Genomic DNA, 19,528 nt, shown 5'->3' on the forward strand with positions numbered 1-19,528 from the left:
GGGTCTCCACCTGACACTAGCCTCCTTGGGGCTCAGACTAATAGTCACACCCACAGCGCTAGAGCCAGGATTAATTCCATAGCCTGCAAGTGCAATAGCATTCATCCACTGGTGTCACAAACCCAGTGTCTGAACCTGGGTGCTGGAACTAGGGGTGCTGGGGGTGCTGCTGCACCTCCTGGCTTGAAGTAGTAATAACAACCCAAATACATGGTTTCAGCACCCCTGCTTCCTAATAGAATAGAGGCTAATCATTACTGTTTGAACCTCTAGTATGACCTGTGGAGACCAGTCCAATGGTAAAGGGCCCAGGTATGTGCTCGGACAACACACAGACCTAGAGATGTAGGAGACAGAGAGACTGACTGGCCCAAGGGCTCTCAGATTCAGACTTCTGCAGCTCTTTGTGAATGAGTTCACTATTTTCTCAGGAGTTAAATATTTCTGCATTTAATAAACTATGCAATTTGGGCTTGTTATGCTGTGTTAGGATGTTCACTTGCTGAAGTTCTCGATCTCAGCTGCTTCATAGGACTCTTCCAGTTCTTGGCTGATTGCGCCATCTTCATCTCTGTGTCTTCTTACGGGCTGCTCTCGGCACTACCTTCTTCTGAAGGGCTTTGCTGCTCAGGCTGGTGGCTGGGGCCTTTTTTTCCATGGGCCCCTTTATTGTGTCTTGTTTGAGCTGGAAATGGACCTGGCACGAAAAGGAAGAAAAACATGTTTCTTTCTGCTCATCTCTCACTAGCTGAGGCCTGGAGAGAGGTCAGTTCTGGTTGCCAGGACAGAGTTGTAGCTTTCAAAGCTGAGACAAGCAAAGCTGATAAGGGGCACGTTGTGACATGACAGGAACAAAGTGCTCAAACCAGCTAGAACCTGATTTTCCACTGACAAACCTATGCTGGCAAACAGCTACACTCCCAGGGCACCAAAGGCCCATACTTCTTTGGGAGGAGACCTGCAAAGGGGAAACAACTCGTGTGACTTTTTCTGTCTCTCTGTGATGGACGCACAAGGCCAGACAGATATATTTTGAAGGGTCTTTTCCACCCCCCTGCTTGTTTTTCATATTAGAAATTTAGGTCGCCTCCAGCCTAGCAGATTCTATGGCAACAGGTGACCTAGCAAAATAATGACACCACTAGAGTTGAGAAAGTGAAATGTGAACAGCTGAGAGAGGACAGGATTTCAGCTGAGCTCTTTAAAATTCTAGGGTTTGGGGTGGGTGTGTGTGCAGGGTTTAAACACACATTTAACTTCCAAGAGTAATGAAGATTTTGGAGCAAGAAAACCTTTGTTAAAGACTTAGCACATCACCCCTTCAGTCCAGGCGAAAGAGATTTTGAAATATGCATTGATGAGACCCCAAGAACTCTTCCAGGGAAACCAGATGTGACCAGACCTACTATTCCTAGCACACACAATAAGCAGGATTTTTTAATAACTTCCAGGCTTCTTCATTACAAAAGGCACAAAAAAGGCACAAGCCCAGTTTTATAAAGACAGTAGCTATAACTCCTTCCCCCAGGAGGCAGACGAGCTGAGTAGAGTGCTGGCCGATCGACAGAGAGATAGGAAGAATATATAATAGTGAATAGTATTAATGGTGGGGGAAAAATAGTGATTTCACTGAGTGCTATGGGGACTAACACTTATAACCTGCGGTGCAGCAGAGCAGTCTCATGATAGCTCCTATTACACCAGGAGACAAAACACCTGCTGAAGCTGTGGAAACTCCACAAAAATCATCTACCCCCAAAGCCACTGGTGATTTCAGAGCATTTCTGCTTTTATAGTTACAGGTTCCCAGGCCAGAAGGGACCATAGTGATCGTCCAACCTGACCTCCTGAACAGCAAAGGCCAGAGAATGGCCCCTGAATAATTCCTAGAGCAGAGCTTTGTAAAAAATTCAATCTTGATTTCAAAATTGTCAGTGATGGAGAATCCATCATGACTCTTGGTAAACTGCTCCAACGGCTAATTTATTTTTGGAGAGAGGGACAGCTCAGTGGTTTGCACATTGGCCTGCTAAGCCCAGGGTTGTGAGCTCAATACTTGAGTGGGCCATTTAGGGATCTGGGGCAAAATCAGTACCTGGTCCTGCTAGTGAAGCCAGGGGGCTGGACTCAATGACTTTTCAGGGTCCCTTCCAGCTCTATGAGATAGAATATATAATAATATGGAGATATACCTCACTGCTAGAAAGGTACCCTTTGATTTCCCATCTAAATTTGTCTAGCTTCAACTTCCAGCCATTGGATCATGTTATACCGCTCTCTCTATATATATATAAAAAGAGGGAGAGAGACCGTAATCAGGTCACCCCTTAGCCTTCTCGTTGTGAAGCTAAACAGATCGAGCTCTTTGAGTCTATCAATATAAGGCAACTTTTCTAATCCTTTAATCATTCTCATGGCTCCTCTCTGAACCCTCTCCAATTTATGAACATCCTGCTTGAATTGTGGGCGCACTATTCCACTAGCAGATCTCCACGCTCTCTGACCACACCACTTCCCAGAGCAGTGTGGCACGTGGCTGCGAGAACATGTCCCTGCCTCACCCTGACAGAGTTCCTCTCAGAGAGGAGTGAGGCCCCTGCTGTGGGCTGAAAATATCTTTGGCCACAAAGCAGGAAACAAACTATGCTAGGCCACTGAAACCATGGGTCTCACCTACCCCACGGGGCAGGACTGCCTCTGTCTCTTGTCATGCACCAGGGAGCAGACACCCCCCTTTAAACTTAACTCACCCTGACAAGAAGGGGAAGGTTGTGAGGAAAGGTACCTGGCAGGAATCTGGCCTAGCCAGTTCTCTCCACTGCAGAGAGCCAGAAAAATACGTGTGAGTAGAACAGCCCCACCCAATGCCCTTGGTTACTTGTGGTTTCTTTGCTCCCTGTTTCCATCTGCTGGCAGCAGGGAATCACAGCCCAGGCTGGATGGCCAGAGACACGATCTGCACTACACATCTCTCTCCCACCTCTGCCTATCGCTGCACCATGTGACCCAGCCAGCAGAGTGTGTCGTCCCCTCACCACCTCATCTCTCACTCAGTTTGTGATGTCCTGATTATTCAGCACAACTCACCAGCGAAGGCCCAGCCGGGCCGACTGTTGCTGTCGCCGTCTGTGGTCGATACCCATCTGCTGAGACAGTGATGGTGTAAGTGCCAGGCAGCAGCAACCGGAAATAATCTCCCTGGTCACCTGGAATGAGAAAGAGCAGCAGCCGGAGTGCACTCAGTCAGAGGCACGGGAGCCAGAAACATTCCACTTGGGCCAATCTCACTCACCAGACTTGCCCCTGTTGTGCCTCACCTAGGGCTCTGTCCTGGCTAGTTTACATGTGTCACATGACAGCACTCCCACCCTCCCACACACTCTGCTCCCATGCATCCAGACAAACTTCCCATCATCCCAAAACAACCCCACAGCGTGCAGGGACTTACCAGTGAGAGTGGATTTGAAAAAAGCGCTGGGGTAAGTGCACTCACCTAGCCCAAATATAGGGGGCTTTGGTTTACATTTGTAAGAGCTGAATAATACGGGCATAGCTTGAGAAAGACTCACTTCCTTTCCCCTCCACACCGCACACAAACCCCTTTGCTGATGCTGCTCAGTCCTAATTAGAGCTGGGTATAATATTTGGATGAACTTTTGTTCGCCAAAAATGCCAATTCAGGTTCACCAAAACATTTCAGAAATTTATGTTGAATTTGCCAGACAGTTCTGGTCAAACAAACCCAGGACATTCAGAACTGACCTCTTCCACCTGAGCTATCAGAGTATATGGAAGGGAGTAGCTCTAGCTGCTCCATTGCCTGCTTCCCCGATGGCCCGTGGGAACCCCCGGGAGAACAGGATAGGAGCTTTACTGGCTCTGCCTGAATCTCGGAAAGCTCCTAGCCCTCCGCCTGCACATCCACCGGGGCAGCCCAGGAGAGGAGGAAAGGGGAGATGCTGAGAATCGACATCCTGTTATGGCTCTCTGATTCTTTGCTCTGGTCCTGGCACAGACTCAAACAACCTGGATGTTGCTCTAACTTGCACCAGCTGGCAATGGTCACAGCACATTCCAGCCATTCCCCTTCTTCACCTTCTGCACCAGGGGTTGCAGGGAATTTGATGTGAGGCCAGCTATGCTGGCTCAGTGTTCAGCGGAGACTCCCCCGGTTGAAGGAATACTTAGCAGGGCACTTGTGGGTGGATTCTACTCTTTTTGCTGCAGCTGACCAGCACCAAGGGAGTGGGTCAGGCAGAATCTTGTCTGTGGCCCCTTGTTCTTTTTGAAATAATACACCTGGCGCCCAAGCTGAAAAATCAAACATGACAGTCCCTAGAGGTGACAGGACACACGCTTGGCCACTGGCTTTATACAGCTATTTGCCAGACATAGGGTATCAGGATGCTTGGGTTGTGTTCTGACTGTGAGAAGAGAGTGGTCTTGTAGCTGAGGCAGGGGATACATGCAGCACACCATCTGGCATGTTGGAAGAGTAATATGGTGCAACACAACATTTCCAGTAAGTTCTTGTAACATACTGGAGAGCACAGACACCAGCTTCCTCCGGGCCCTGGGGGTGCTCAACCCCTGATTCTGCCCAAGGCCCCACTGAACCCCTTCCCCCAAGCCTCCAGTCGACCCCACCTCTTCCTGCCCTCGCTCCATCCTAGACCCCACTCCTACCGCTGCCTCTTCCCACCCCATTTCGCCCTCTCCCCTGAGCGTGCCCCGTTGCCGCTCCTCGCCCTTCCCCCAGCACCTCCTGCATGCCACAGAACAGCTGATCTGCAGCGGGTGGGAGGTTCTGGGAGGGAGGGGAAAGAATTGATCATCGGGGCCACTAGTGGATGGGAAGCTCTGGTGGAGAAGGGGAGAGCTGGCTACTGGTGGGTGCTGAGCACCCACTAATGTTTTTCCATGCGTGCTTCAGGGCTGGAGCATACACAGAGTCGGCGCCTATCTGGCACAAAATGTTGTCCCCAGCTACACTACGAAATTAGGTCAATTTTATAGAATTCGAATTTACACAGTCTATTGTGTATGTCCACACTAAGCACATTAAGTCGGCGGAGTGCGTCCTCACTACCATGGCTAGCATTGACTTACAGAGCGGTGCACTGTGGGTAGCTATCCCACAGTTCCTGCAGTCTCCGCTGTCTATTGGAATACTGGGTAACGCTCCCAATGCCTGATGGGGCAAAAACTTTGTCGCAGGTGGTTTTGGGTACATGTCGTCAGGTCCCCCTCCCTCCCTCCTTCTGTGAAAGCAATGGCAGACAATCATTTCACGCCTTTTTTCCAAGGTCCAGTCCACTGCCTGCCTGGATGATCAGAACCCCAGGCATGCAGTGGGCTGAGCGGGGTATCAGATGGAGCCCCAGACTGGCAGCAGGCTGAGCGGCTCAGCCTGCTGCCAGTCTGGGGCTCCATCTGCTGGCCCCTGCCAGCCGGGGTCCTGCTCAGCTCCGCTCAGCTGGCAGACGTCAGTGAGGTCGATCAGGGGTGCCTGGACAGACATGGCTATTCTCCTCCTAGAGCACCGAATGGGAGAGACTCCAGGTCATTCTCTTCTTTAAGTTTCGTCTCATGGAGATTCAGTCCTGCCTGGAATATCATGCAAGCTGGAGGCTTCTGCCTCAGGCTGCTCTCTCAGCCAGCAGCACCGCACGATTGCACCTACCCCAGCCTGCCCCTTGCTCCCATGGCTCATGAAGCCTGGACAGTAGTAAAGAGCAGTTCAGCTTGTGGAATGACAAATCCAGAACGAAGGATTGCACGCTATGGGCCACGTTAAGGTTATTTCAGAATCCTAGATAGCATTTAGTCCCTATAAAAGGCTTCATGAAAATTTTCCCCCACCCTAACAAAAAATGTTAATTTATCAGAGCAACTGAAAGGGTAAGGAACCCAGGACTATAACTTGGAGAGCTTCCATATTATTTAACTGATAATCGATATAATTCAAAGTATAATTTCACAGCGCAGTCTGTTCTAAGTCTAAAAATGCAGGAGGGAAGTCAGAAAAAGGAACCCTGACTTGTTTCTGCCTGGTTTCAAACTGGGGATGTTTCACATGTTAGGTGAATGTGATCACTGCTACACTATGGGGCTTCTCTTTTTTTACCACAGACTTTGCTGAATGCACAGGCATATTTTCTCTAGCTACAGAAGCTACCTAATGCAATGTCTATATCTATGGCCTTCCTGCTCACAAAGTGGCCATACCCCGCCCAAGGCTGACACAGCATGGAATACATGTGACACAGCAACCTGGCTTGGGAAGGATCGCTAGTGAGGCATGATACTTTTGCCATTAAGCAAACACAGCAATTCTTTCTTGGTCTCTGCCACTGAATGCCTCCATGCATTATGCTGTGCCCTGTCAGTGCGAGAGGACTGCATGAGCTCAGAAAACATGTCATCACGAGTGCATTTTTTTTGGCCTTCTAAACTGTGATAACCTCAGGGACAGAGATAATAGGGGGAGCTTAGAAACATTCTCGGGGAACTGCATGGTCACCAGTGCTGCTGAGTTTGCCACGCTGGCCAAACAGGAAATGAAATTCAAAATGTTGCCGGGGCTTTCCCTGTGTACCTGGCTAGTCCAACTGAGTTCAAAGTGGTGTCCAGAGCAGTCAGAATGGAGCATTCTGGGATAGCTCCTGGAGGCCAATATCGTCAAACTGCGTCCATGCTACCCCAAATTCGACCCGGCGATGTCGATTTCAGTGATAATCGCCTTGTTGGGAGGAGTACAGAAATCGATTTCAAAAGCTCTTTAAGTCAACAAAAATGGCTTCGTTGTGTGGACAGGTGCAGAGTTAAATTGATCTAACGCTACTAAATTCGACCTAAACTCATAGTGTAGACCAGGGCAAAGTGACAGAAGTAACCAGGGGGATACCTATTTTAGGCCTGATTCAGGCCAACACAGAGGAATTGGTAGCAAATCTGAAGGTAGAAGCCAATGTGGGTGAAAGTGATCATGAAATGACAGATTTTATTATTCTAAAGAAAGGAAGGAACGAAAGCAGCAGAATTAGGACAGTGGACTTCAAAAAAGCAGCCTTTAACAAACTCAGAGAACTGGTAGCTAAGTCTCATGGGAGGAAAATCTAATGGAAAAAGGTTCAGGAGAGCTGGCGGTTTCTCAAGGAGACAATATTACAGGCACATCTGAAAACTATCCTGATGCAAAGGAAAGACAGGAAGAATAGTAAGAGGCCAATATGGCTCCACCAGGAGCTCTTTAAAGACCTGAAAATCAAAAAGGAATCCTACAAAAAGTGAAAACACGGACAAATTGCTAAGGACGAGTAGAAAAGAATTGCACAAGCCCACAGGAACAAAATCAGAAAGGCCAAGGCACACAATGAAATACACTAGAAGGGACATAAAAGGCAATATGAAGATGTTCCTTAAATACATTAGGAGGAAGAGAAAGACGAAGGAAAGTGTAGGTCCACTGCTTAATGGGGAAGGAGTGCCATGCCTCACCAATATAATATCCTTCTTTGGCAGAGTGACTAGGGGAGAAGCAGTAGATGGGATAGACCTGATTTTAGTCATGCTCTTGACACTGCCCCATGACATTCTTACAAGAAAACTAAGGAAATGTGGTCTATATGAAATTACTGTAAAGTGGGTGTACAAGTGATTTAAAGACCATACTCAAGGAGTAGTTATCAATCGTTCACTGTCATGCTGGGAGGATGTATCTAGTGGGTACTTACAGGAGTCAGTCCTGGGTCTGGTACTATTCAATATTTTCATTAATGACCTGGAGAGTATACTTTTAAAATTTTCAGATGACACCAAGCTGAGAGAGGCTGCAAGCACTTTGGAGGACAGGATTAAAATTCAAAATGATCTTGACAAGTTGAAGAATTCGTCTGAATTCAGCAGGCTGAAATCCAATAAAGACAAGTGCAAAGTACTTTACTTAAGAAGGAAAAATCAAATGTACAGCCACAAAAAATGGGGACTAACTGGCTAGGTGGCAGCACTGCTGACAAGGATCTGGGATTATAATGGATCACAGATTGAATATGAGTCAACAATGTAATGCAGTAGCAAGAAAAGGCTAATACCATTCTGGGGTGTATTAACAGGAGTGTCACGAGAGGTAATTGTCCCACTCTACTCGACACTGGTGAGGCCCTCAGTTGCAGTACTGTGTCCAACTCTGGGTACCGTGCTTGAAGAAAGTTTTGGACAAATTGAAGACAGTCCAGAGGAGAGAGACAAAAATTATAAAAAGTTTAGAAAACCTCACTGTGACAGGGATCACGCAAAACTGCAGCACCTCCTGCTGGCTGTCTTGGGATTAGCTCTGTTCATCTGTGCACCCTTCTCTGGTTGTACCTCACTGCCACCACTTTCATTCCAGGACCTGCACCACGCCCGGACTGCAAGGTCCTCTTCAGTGACACTGCCCTCTGGCTGTGCCACACTCTGTATTCCCCCCTTTTGAGGGACCTGCAATCTCCACCCAGTTACTTCCCTCAGTGGCAACTGCAGCCCATTGTCCCTAGGCTGCTTCCCATGCAGCTCCAGCACCCTCTTCTGCCCTTACCTCAGGGCCTCGGCCTGCCGGCCCTAGCAGCCAGCCAGGAGCTCTCTGTAGCTCCCCCGGTCCCTGCTTGCAGCTCTGCTTTGTCCCAGGTGCTGACGCTCCTTCCTCCTGCTAGGAGCCCAGTTTTCTCCCCTCAAGCGACAGTCAGCTACTGAATTCTGCTCTGCCCTGCGGCCCTTCTTATATGAGCTTGCCATCATGATTGGCTGCTCTTCTTGGCCCCTTTCTAATTGGCTGCCTCCAGTACGACCTCCCTAGGACAGCTTTTAACCCCTTATGGGCCAATGTGGGGCAGATGCCCCATCACACACCCACTCCCTTAAGACTGACCACCCCAGGGGGTATATAACTGTCCCTGCTTCCCACACAGCTGTTCCCGCAGGACATCCCTCTCCTACCTCAGGTTCTCTACCAGGAGGAGTAATCTTCCTCCCTCCATCAAGGTCTGGGTCGCTACCACAGCCTGTCCTGCTCCAGTGTGGGTTCCCTTGTCCATCTGGGTCTTCTCCATTCCAGTCATCTTATCCACCACTCCCTATCTCCCTCTGCCAGGTCCTCAGTCATCACTGCCACATCCCTCTTGACAGTCTCTGACCTAGCCTTGTTCCCGGGCACCCCTTCGCTATCCTGCTTTCTCCTAGGGGGTAGTACCTTCTTATATGGCCCTCCTCATGGCACCGACAGCCAACTCTTTGCCTCCCTTTGGCTAAGGGCCTCCCATGGTCCTTCCCTTGCTTAGCTCCTTCCCCAGGGCTAGTCTCAACCCCACCACTCAGGTCCGGGCACTCCCTCTTCAGGTGCCCCTGTTGCCCACAGGTCCAGTACAACTGTCCCCTCCCTGTTCTTCTCACAAGTGGGGCTTTCTTGGGCTCTATTATCTTCTCCTTCTCTGGGTGAGGTTTCCATCACCCATCCTGGTAGGGACACTGCCTTCCAGTGTCCTTGTCGCCCACAGGTGTAACATCCTCCTGGTCCTGATACCTTGCTTCCCCTCTTGCTCTCTGTGGTTTCTATGGACTGCCCCCCACAGCGACTTGAACAGGTACAACTGCTGCTCTGCTAGCCGGGCCATATAGGCCCTCAGGTGCTCTTGTGCCTTCTGTTGGGTTTCAGGTACCTTTAGCAGCAGGGCCTGAAGCCACCCATGCTGCTGGTCAGCCCTTTTCTGCAGGGGCAATGACTCTGGAGTCCAGTCCTGGAAGGCACAAGAACCCTCTGCAAAGAAGGCCTCTGCATACCCTGGCTCCATTTTCTCCACCTTCTGTGTCCCTCAGTCTCTCAAATCTCCGAGACAGGCACTTATCCCCACAGTCCTCTATCCTTCCCTTATGTCAGGGGTGACCACGTGCCCACATTCTCCACCATGTGTGACGGGGTACAACTCACCACTATGGTGCCTCTGCTGGAAGAGACTACTGTGGCTATGTAGTCTGACTTCCTGTACAACACAGGACTTGCATGTCCCTGAATTAATTCCTGTTTCAAGTCTACTAGTCTGGATGAACCAGAACAGATAGTTTAGAACATCTCAATTTAAAAAAGTTACTGGTGATAGAGAATCCACCCCAGCCCTAAGTCAGTTGTTCCAATGGTTAATAACCTTCGTTGTCAAAAAATTGCGCCTTATTTCAAGGCTGAATTTATCTAGCTTCAGCTTCCAGCTGCTGGATCTTCTCATACCTTTGCCTGCTAGATTTCAGAGCCTCTATTAACAACTTTCTGTTCCCAATGTAGGTAGCTATAGCCTGGGATCCAGTCATCCCTTAGCCTTTTCTTTGATAAGGTAAATAGACTGAGCTTCTTGAGTCTCACTGTTAGCAGGTTTTCCAATCCTTTAGGCATCTTGTGGCTCTCTTCTGAAACCTCACCTGTTTCCCACCATCCTTCCTTAAGTGTGGAGACCAGAGCTGGACACAACATTACAGTAGCAGTCACACCAGTTCCAAATAGACGGGTAACAGAACCTCCCTACACCTATACCAACTTGATATTACTCTGTTTATACAGCCACAGATTGAATTAGCCCATCGGTTCTCAACATTTTTCTTTCTGAGGTTCCCCCACAACATGCTGTAAAAACTCCACAGCCCACCTGTGCCACAATAACTGGTTTTCTGCATATAAAAGCCACAGCGGGCGTTAGGGGATGGCAAGTAGGGCAATTGCTTGGGACCGCATATCACAGGGGCCACCACAAACTACATTGCTCAGGCTTCAGCTTCAGCCCCAGCCCCGGGTTGCGGGGCACAGGAACCTGGGCTTTAGCCCCATGTGGTGAGGCTTCAGCTTTCAGCCCTGGGCCCCAGTGAGTCTAATGCTGGCCCTGCTTGGAGGCCCCCTTGAAACTGGTTCAAGGCCTCCTAATGAGCCCCAGACCTCTGGTTGAGAACTACTGCATTAGCCCTTTTGGCCACACCATCGTGGCTGATAATATCCAGCATGACCCCCAAGTCTTTGTTAGAGTCACTACTTCCCAGGATAGAGCCCCCAGCCTGTAAGTATGGCTAACAGCCTTTGTTCCTCTGGGTATCACCTTACATTTAGCTCTATTGAAACAGACATTGTGTGCTTGAGCCCAGCTTACCAAGCAATCCAGATCTCTGTATATCAGTGACCTGTCCTCTGTGTAATTTATCACTCTCCCACTCTTTATGCCATCTGCAAATTTTACAAGTGATGATTTTATGGTTTCTTCCAAGTCACTGATAAAAATATGAAACATATACATCTCTTCCCCTTGCAGGTGCTTGTAGACCAGAGTCAAGAAACCTCTTAACCTTCTCTTGCATAAACTAAATAGACTGATCTTCATAAGTCTCTTCCTATATGGCCTGTTTCCAGCCCTCAGATCATATTTTGGACACCAGAACAGGACACAGGATCCAGCAATGGCCTCACAAATGTTATATACAGAGGGAATGCCACCTACATACTCCTACTTGATACTCTCCTGCTTATACGTCCAAGGCCTGTGTTCATCCTCTTAGCTACAGCATCCCATGGGGAGCTCACGCTTAGCTGATTAACAACTGTGACCCTAAGTCATGCAACACGTGTGACGTTTGGAAGGTCTGTTTGTGATTTGAACAAAAACTCACCAGAGAAGAATCAGAACCAATAAATCCATTTCACTTTTTGATCCATCCCAAATATGAAGCTGCATACACAAAGCCTATATGCCATTTCACTCATTACACAAGTTAACCTTTGTCCCTGCCCTCAAGCCAACACACACACACAGCATTTTAATAATCTGCAGTGCTCGAGGTTGCTGCATGCCAGACGGGGGGGTAGTGGCTGGAGGCCTTTGCTAGTTTTGCCCTTCCTGCCTCTCAGAGAGTTCTCACCTTTAACCACTGTGAGGTTCACTCATTTCCCACAGTGGGCCGTGCGACATACATCACTGCCTAGCTCACGATGTGTGACACTCCGCACCCCGTATTTACCATGGCGACGGGATTATGTGTTGTTCACAAAGTTAAACTGATTCCTCACAAAGCATAAAGTCTGAATCTGCTGAGTATTAATATCCTGTTAAATTGTATGTGCTATCTTTGCATCTAGAATTATGAAGTTTTGCCATGTGTCTGTTACTGAAGTACGTAGTGAAGTTAAAAACACCCCTATGCAGCCTTTCAGGTACAATAATGCAAAGGCCAAACAGCGTTACTGGCCCATTGAGGAAAATACACATACTCACAAGGATTACTCCAGCAACTGGGTACAACAGAAACCTCTCAGAGATAGCACTACACAATGGGGACTGTTTAACTCGGGTCACAGCGCAAGGTCTTTCTAGCAAGATGGAAGAAGCTATAAAAGGAGGAAGTGGTGTCACCAAGGGGCCTTACTCCCCCTACAGCACAGCACCTGAAAACACCTACGGAACGATGACTGAACTGGGGAAGGAGGTCCCAGGCGGGGAAAGAAGGAAGCCTGCCTGTGAATGGAAGCTTGGTGGACTGTTTGTACTATCTACAGGATGAGACACTGCTTGATTCAAATCTGGTCCAGTGTATAGAATGTAGATTGAATTTTTTTTTTATTTCCTAGGTAATCTGCTTTGATCTGTGTGCTCACTACTTATAATCACTTAAAATCTATCTTTCCGTAATTAATACATTTGTTGTACTTTTTTTTTTTTTTTTTTTTTACCCGAAACAGTGCGTTTTGCCAGAAGTGCTTGGAGAATCTGCTTGGGAACAGGAGCTGGTGCACTGTCCTCTCCACATTGAGGGAGGTACGGACTGGGTCATAAATTTATATTGGGCAGGCTTTTGACCAGAACAAGATGGTAGAGCTCCGGGGTCCTAGGCTGTGGTGCTGGGGAGAAGCCTTCATGTAACTGCAACTGGGTGTGTCCCTGCCTGTGTAAAGGTTTGTGCAAGTGCAGGAGTAGAAGCAGGTCTGCAGCTTGTCACAGCAGCACAGTGTGACAGGGAGCCCAGGCTGGTGGGACAGAGGGCTCAGTGGCACCCCAGTTCCAGGTTGCACCCCAGGGGGCCCATCACACTGTGTTCCTCCCAAATCAGGCTAAACGGGCTGTTACCAAAAGGATCAGCAAGTTGAGGGATGGGCAACGCACCGGAAGTGACATCATGGCCGATCCCACTGACAGAAATCACAGCACCTGCAATCCCATTGTTGTTCTCATCGGACACCAGCCCTTTGATACCCTGATGAACCTGCAGATAGACAGACAGTCACTCACTCCTGAGAGCTGGAGCCTCTCTCTCTGTCAGGGTCCTACCAGGCCCAACTGGAGCAGGAGAACAGAGCCCTGGTGATACTCCATTCTCTCTGCCTGCCAAAGACCTGTAGCTGGGCTGGCTTTTCTCTGGCTGAGCCAGGGCTGGGGGGAGCAGTATTGCTGGAGTCTCTCAGTGCTGCCTCCAAAGCACCAAGAGAGGGAGCCCCAGGGCCTCCCTCCATGTTCTCAGCCTTTGCTGGTGCCCCCTGCCATTGCGTCTCTTCCCCCTGCAATACAAAGCAAGGGGGAGGGGCCAGGGATCTCAGCCCCACATGAGGTTGGTATCAGGGTCTACGTGTGTCCCCTTTACCTCCTCTAAGTAGGTGATGAGCGCCTCACGATTCGCCAGCCACTCCTTCTCCAGGTCCTTTTGAGGAGGGAATTTATCGCAGCTCAGCTCCAGAGTGATCTCAAAGCAGTTGGTGTAAAGATAATTAAAGTCCTGCATGCCTGAGAGGAGACAAGGAGAGGTTGTGGCCAGGCCCAGAGACATGTCATGCCCTCTTCTCCGGTACAGCCCCCTCCCCTCTGCCTCCTTCCCAAGGACACTCCTCTTTTTCCCCCAAATATACGGCCTGCCTCTTCTGTCCTTCATTATAATAATGGAGATATACCCATCTCCCAGAACTAGAAGGGACCCTGAAAGGTCATTGAGTCCAGCCCCCTACCTTCACTAGCAGGATCAAGTACTGATTTTGCCCCAGATCCCTAAGTGGCCCCCTCAAGGACTGAACTCACAACCCTGGGTTTAGCAGGCCAATGCTCAAACCACTGAGCTATCCCTCCCTTTGCCCAGCAGCCCTTCCCATATCCAGTCCCCCAAACACCCCCGGCATTTGCCTCAAATCTTTCTCACAGCCCCTCTCAGTGCTGCCTCTCTCTATCCTCTTTGCAATCAAATTTTCCCCTCCTCTACCATGATACCCACCAGACGGGGCTCTCCAGAGCTCTGTGCTTAGGAGCTGCATGTGCCTCTCCAAGTGCACAAGTCACAGACCAGATGGAAACATTATGATAGTCTCATCTGACCTCCTGCCCGGCACAGGCCAGAGAATTACACCAAATTGTTTACATTCTAATTAGATATTCAAAATGTTATTCTATTAAGTTGAATAAACGTGATATGGCAAACAGGTACCCAATCTCAACAGTTTGCATTTCTTCTAAAACATGGTGTTATGCAAGTTCTACCTCACTTTGTCTATTATGGGAGAAAATAATAAATTAAGAAAATAAGTTGTTATGGACAGGGATAAAATGTAGGTTCAGATTTTGTAAACCCATTTTAAAATGAAGAAACAATTTAGGATGTTTTTATGAGTTAGAGATGTCAGCTTCAAAACCAAAATTAAAACCGTTTGTGCCCATAAATCCTTTACTTTTACTTTAGTACTTTGATGTATTAAGGTAGCATAATGAAATTTTAAAAAACCAACCAAGCATTTGTCACAAACATCAAGTCCTGACTTCAGCAGTCTTTCAAAGACTTGGAACATGAGGTCACAGTAAACTGACACAGCCTCATATATCATCTTATTCCCAGTCCTCCAAATACTGGGGCAGACCTACATGGAGAACTTGGTATTTATAACCTAAAAACCCCCAAACTCAAAACTTTCTGTAAAAAGACAGACATCTTCATTCAGAAAATGAATATTCAGGTACTATGGTTAAGGTCAATAATATATTGTCAGTTTGAAGCTTGGAAAGTTACTTGTGCAATTCCCAACACACTTTCATTTGCTAAATGTTTCAGCAAACTGCATTATAAAAAAGCATTATAGCTGACAAAAAAGTGAACATTTATCACACACAGTTGCTAGATGCCATGTTTTACTTTATGCATTCTTTTGTGCTAAGGAATATTAATCGTGGGCTCAGAGAGCTCCTTGAACAATTCTTTTGTGCAAGTTTTTGTGTCCTACAGATCAGAAAATGTTTAATTTTAGCTGTTGCTGTTTAACATCCTCCCATGTTACTCTCAGAATAAACTATTTCATTATCAGCGCATGCTCTGACTGTGCCATCCAGCTTCTTCCCAAATACAGAATAGAAATTTTATCATCCCTAGTTAGTAATGGACCTACACCATTGCTAGGTTGTCTTCTTCTCCTAATATAGTCTTTTTCAATCCTTCTTGATGTCCTTAACCCTATTAGACATGGTATCCATGGAAAATCTAACTTCCCTTATCAATTGTCAGCACTCATGACTGGCAGTGTACAGTCAGTGATATCAACTTTTTCCATTATTATTTGTTGTTATTTATAATTTTATTGCTGCTTTTATGTCTTGTCACTTCCACATTGTGGCCCCCTCAGCTTCATACTCAAGGTTTGACAGAAACGAGTACTCCTGAGTACCCAGATTCTGGGGGATTGGTCATCACTTACTGAGAGTGCACCGCCATATCACAATACCCCTTCCTTAGCCATTATCTCCACATACTGTCTCACCATCCCTTAACCCTATACCCTCCCCATAGCCATTACACCTCCACATTCCCTCCCTCAAACCACGAACTCTATACCTCTTCCCCAGCTATTACCCTCTCTCTCCGACCCTGCTCATCCCTTCCCCAACCCTTGTCTGTCCTACTACCTCCTCTGCAGCCCAGACCTCTCATATCCTCACCTCTCCCTCTCCTGTTCCCTCTGGACCTTCCTCCAACTCCCGGTTCCTGCTCCCCCTAGCTCTTACCCTTGCTGAGAGAATACCAGGAGGCCCCATTGGTGATGCCATCTGCAAACTGTTCTCCGCAGGTTGGGCTCTGGTGCATCGAGTGATGGGCGTAGGAATAGGCTTTGGCCAGCTGCAGAGAGAGCATGAGGCTGGTCACAGTGCTGGCTTCACCCCTCTGGCCCATGTCCCTCAGCCTGAGTCTGCTCCCATGTACACTAGGGACAAGCAGGAGCCCCTCCAATGGAGCTAAACCCAAGTGAGAGAGAGCAGGCCCAGCACAGCCCCACCACTGGTCTTCACACAGACCCCCCCCCACACCATCATAGGAACCTATACCCCAGCCCTGCCCACATGAGCTTGGGAACCTGCCCCCAGCCCCTCCCCCAGTAGGGGAACCTGCACCTAGCCCTAACCCCCTGGGCTCATGAACCTGTCCCCAGCCCCTCCCCCAGCAGGGGAACTTGCCCCTAGCCCTAACCCCCTGGGCTCAGGAACCTGTCCCCAGCCCCTCCCCCAGCAGGGGAACCTCATCCCAGCCCTAACCCCATGAGCTCAGGAACCTGCCAACAAAGCCTACAGAGAATTTGAGCAGGGGGATGCTGTTGCACAGTCGGGTGGGGTTGTCCCATCCCTCTCCTGGGGTTTGCCGCCCAGTGGGAGCCCTGACAGGTGGGGTCGGGGGAAGGGCTTTGTTGCAATGTAAATTCAGTCCAACTTGTAATGGGAAATCCAGGACATGGCTTTCTGATTGGAGCCCAAGCTCTGGCTGTCACTGCCACAGCAATAAGATCCCGCCTCTTCAGAAAGTAACCCTTGAAGGCCAAGGTCACCCATGTCTTTTTGAAGGAGGCAGGTCAGCATGAACGCTCTGTTTACCTCTTACAGTCCCTGCTGCTCCCTACCCAGACACAAGAGCCCGTAGGAGCAGAGAGGAGCACAGTCTCCTGTCTCTGACAACAGACAGACCCGGAGGAAGGTGCAAGAAAGCCCATAATGGACATTTATGGAATAGCCAGCCCCTCGGGCAGTTTCTTCCAAGGCCCCAGGAGGCAGAGGCTGGATCCGACTCCGGATGCAAGAGATTTATCATCCTGATATGTTTTTATTCCAGCTATGGAGCCTGGATTCTCTCTGCTCAGTGATCACTGATCAGCAGTAAAACAACCCCTCTGTCTGCACAGGCTGACTTGGGAAACATGGTGGAAAGTCAGACATGACTTCAGAGCACACACCAAACTCCAGGTTATTGCAGTGCAGGCCCGTCAGACCCTCTCCAGAGAGGTGGGTGGGGCAAGGAGAAGGAAGAGTAAAACTGATTAGGTGGGGGCTCGTTAGTGTCATACAGAGCCTAATCCTGCTCCTGTTGAAGCCCCGGGGAATTGAGGGCACTCAGGCCCCCTTTGACGGCTCTCAGCATTTTGCAGACTCAGACCTATAGAAAGGATTATTGCACTGATAAGGAGAGGCTTGTGCCTACACTCTCCCGTACATGGAAAATGGGCCGGATTCATTCATAGCACAAACACCATGGACATCAGTGACGTTTATACCAGGGATGTATTTAGCCCAACATCACATGTCATCTTATTGCCTATTTCAAGAGCTTTTTGCAGATGATTAAAAACAAAGGCTGGGCTAAAACTGGAACTTCTGATCCAAATCCCATCACATGTTTGTTTAGGGCCTGATGGATCAAGGTGGGGTAGTCTGGATTCAAATCCCAGACCTAAATCCTCAACCCCTACAGTCTGGTTCAGATACTGAATGAAGAAGAGCTGATCTTGTGAGATCTGACATGTGGGGCCCAAGCCTCATTAGGAGCTCTCATGCACCTTCCGGAACAGCTTGTCATCAGGAGTGGGGGACGGGGTGCTGCTTTTGCGCTGATAGCCCCGGCTTCGCTGTTCCTGGGCTTTGTCGTAGGGGTAATTCGCCACTAGAGCTCCACCGTGGAGATTGGCTGAGAGGACAAAGTTGTAGCGGCTCATCCAGTGAATGACAGCCAGTGTTTCTGGCTCCACCTGCAAGGAAAACAGATGCTGGCATGAGAGTCAGAACCATTGCAGCACTGGGCTCAGTGCGGAGTCTCATTATAGCCTGGTTCGTGGATAGTGCTCAGGGGAGTGGGGGTGATAGACACCCCATTTGACTAATTGCTTTCATATCCCCCCCAAAGTAAAAGTATTCACAGAATTTTTTAGATAAAAACACTTTTCCAATGCAGACTTATACGGGATGGAACTCAGGGTGTTCACTAAAATGGGCAACTGCTGGGTCAGGTTCCTCTTGAAAGCCCTGTGATGCAGTGTGTCATGGAATCATAGAATATCAGGGTTGGAAGGGACCTCAGGAGGTATCTAGTCCAACTCCCTGCTCAAAGCAGGGCCAAGCCCAACTAAATCATCCCAGCCAGTCATAATGTTCTTCAGGCATAAACCAGTACGTGGGGCTCTTAGAGGAGATGCTGTTTCTCTGAAAAGGGGGGCTGGGAAGTACAGAGTAGGGTTGGTGTTTCTCCATGCGGGCGGTGCTGGTGCAATCCTGTATTGCTGCTAGAAATCCCTGGTCCATACCTGGCTTTTCCAGTTGGCTGGCAGAGGGATGTGGTGATTGGGACCACCGTTTTTTTCATTGTAGTACATGAAAGTGTTGAGATCAGGGAAGTTACGGTTCAAGTCAATTCCGTTGGCATTGTTCCTGCCTGTCAGGTACCCAATGGCATCCGGGTCCTGGAGGGAGAAGGCACATAACTCCTGTGAAGCCAGGGAGAGCTCAGGCTCAATCCAAACACCATGTGGGAAGAGCCTGGATACTCCCAATAGCTACAAAAGGTAACTGGGCTTCGGTAGTGTCTGTGACCACCAGACATGAGTCACTGCTGTCCCGGGGAATAAACAGTACTCTCTGAGCATGGTACAGTGGAGGGTCAGTATCATTATCTCCATTTCCCAGAAGGAGAAACTGAGGCACGGCCTGAGTAAGCAACTTGCCCAAGGTCAGGCAGCAGTCGATGACAGAGCCATAACTAGACCACCCTGATTTCCATGCCCATGGACCATGTTTAACAGCACCAGAAGAGTGGGATGAATTCCAGTAGGGACAGGGAAATCATACACGGACCCAGGCATGCACCTGAGTACTGGGCATTGCACCTTCATGAACACTATTTACATTTATTTTATGGGACCATTGTTTGCATTCTGCATTCAGCATTAGTGTGGTTAATGCCAATAAAATTCACGGACCAGAGATTAAATCTGCCTGATCCAGATGTGCCCTTCCATGGCCCAGCATATCCCATATCTGCCAACTGCAGGGCAGTTTGTCCCCCTTCTGGTGGATGTGGTGCTGCCAGTGTCAGAGACAAGAGATTAGATTAGATGGATGCTAACAGCACACCCACCTCCCAACCCCTCACTTATGGCCTGGGGTGGCGCTGCAGCACCCTACCTCAGTTTCCCTCTTCCTCAGGGCTCTTTTAATAAACTCCATGCACATGGGTCAGGACTGGAGATGTG

General features: G+C 48.8%; 1 protein-coding gene across 1 annotated transcript in view; it reads right to left on the reverse strand.

Annotated features, from left to right (window-relative positions):
- Positions 1-461: 461 nt before the first annotated feature.
- CPN1 (carboxypeptidase N subunit 1) overlaps positions 462-19,528 on the reverse strand; it is a 29,390-nt gene continuing 10,323 nt past the window's right edge. The window contains exons 3-9 of the mRNA XM_032768049.2: positions 18,584-18,739; positions 17,843-18,031; positions 16,029-16,140; positions 13,639-13,778; positions 13,164-13,263; positions 3,088-3,206; positions 462-697 (exon numbers count right to left, since the gene is read on the reverse strand). Coding sequence (XP_032623940.1) covers positions 566-697; positions 3,088-3,206; positions 13,164-13,263; positions 13,639-13,778; positions 16,029-16,140; positions 17,843-18,031; positions 18,584-18,739 — 948 coding nt within the window. The 3' untranslated portion in view covers positions 462-565. The remainder of the gene's footprint in view (positions 698-3,087; positions 3,207-13,163; positions 13,264-13,638; positions 13,779-16,028; positions 16,141-17,842; positions 18,032-18,583; positions 18,740-19,528) is intronic.

This window comes from Chelonoidis abingdonii, chromosome 16 (assembly GCF_003597395.2).
Source record: "Chelonoidis abingdonii isolate Lonesome George chromosome 16, CheloAbing_2.0, whole genome shotgun sequence".
Taxonomy (NCBI): domain Eukaryota; kingdom Metazoa; phylum Chordata; order Testudines; family Testudinidae; genus Chelonoidis; species Chelonoidis abingdonii.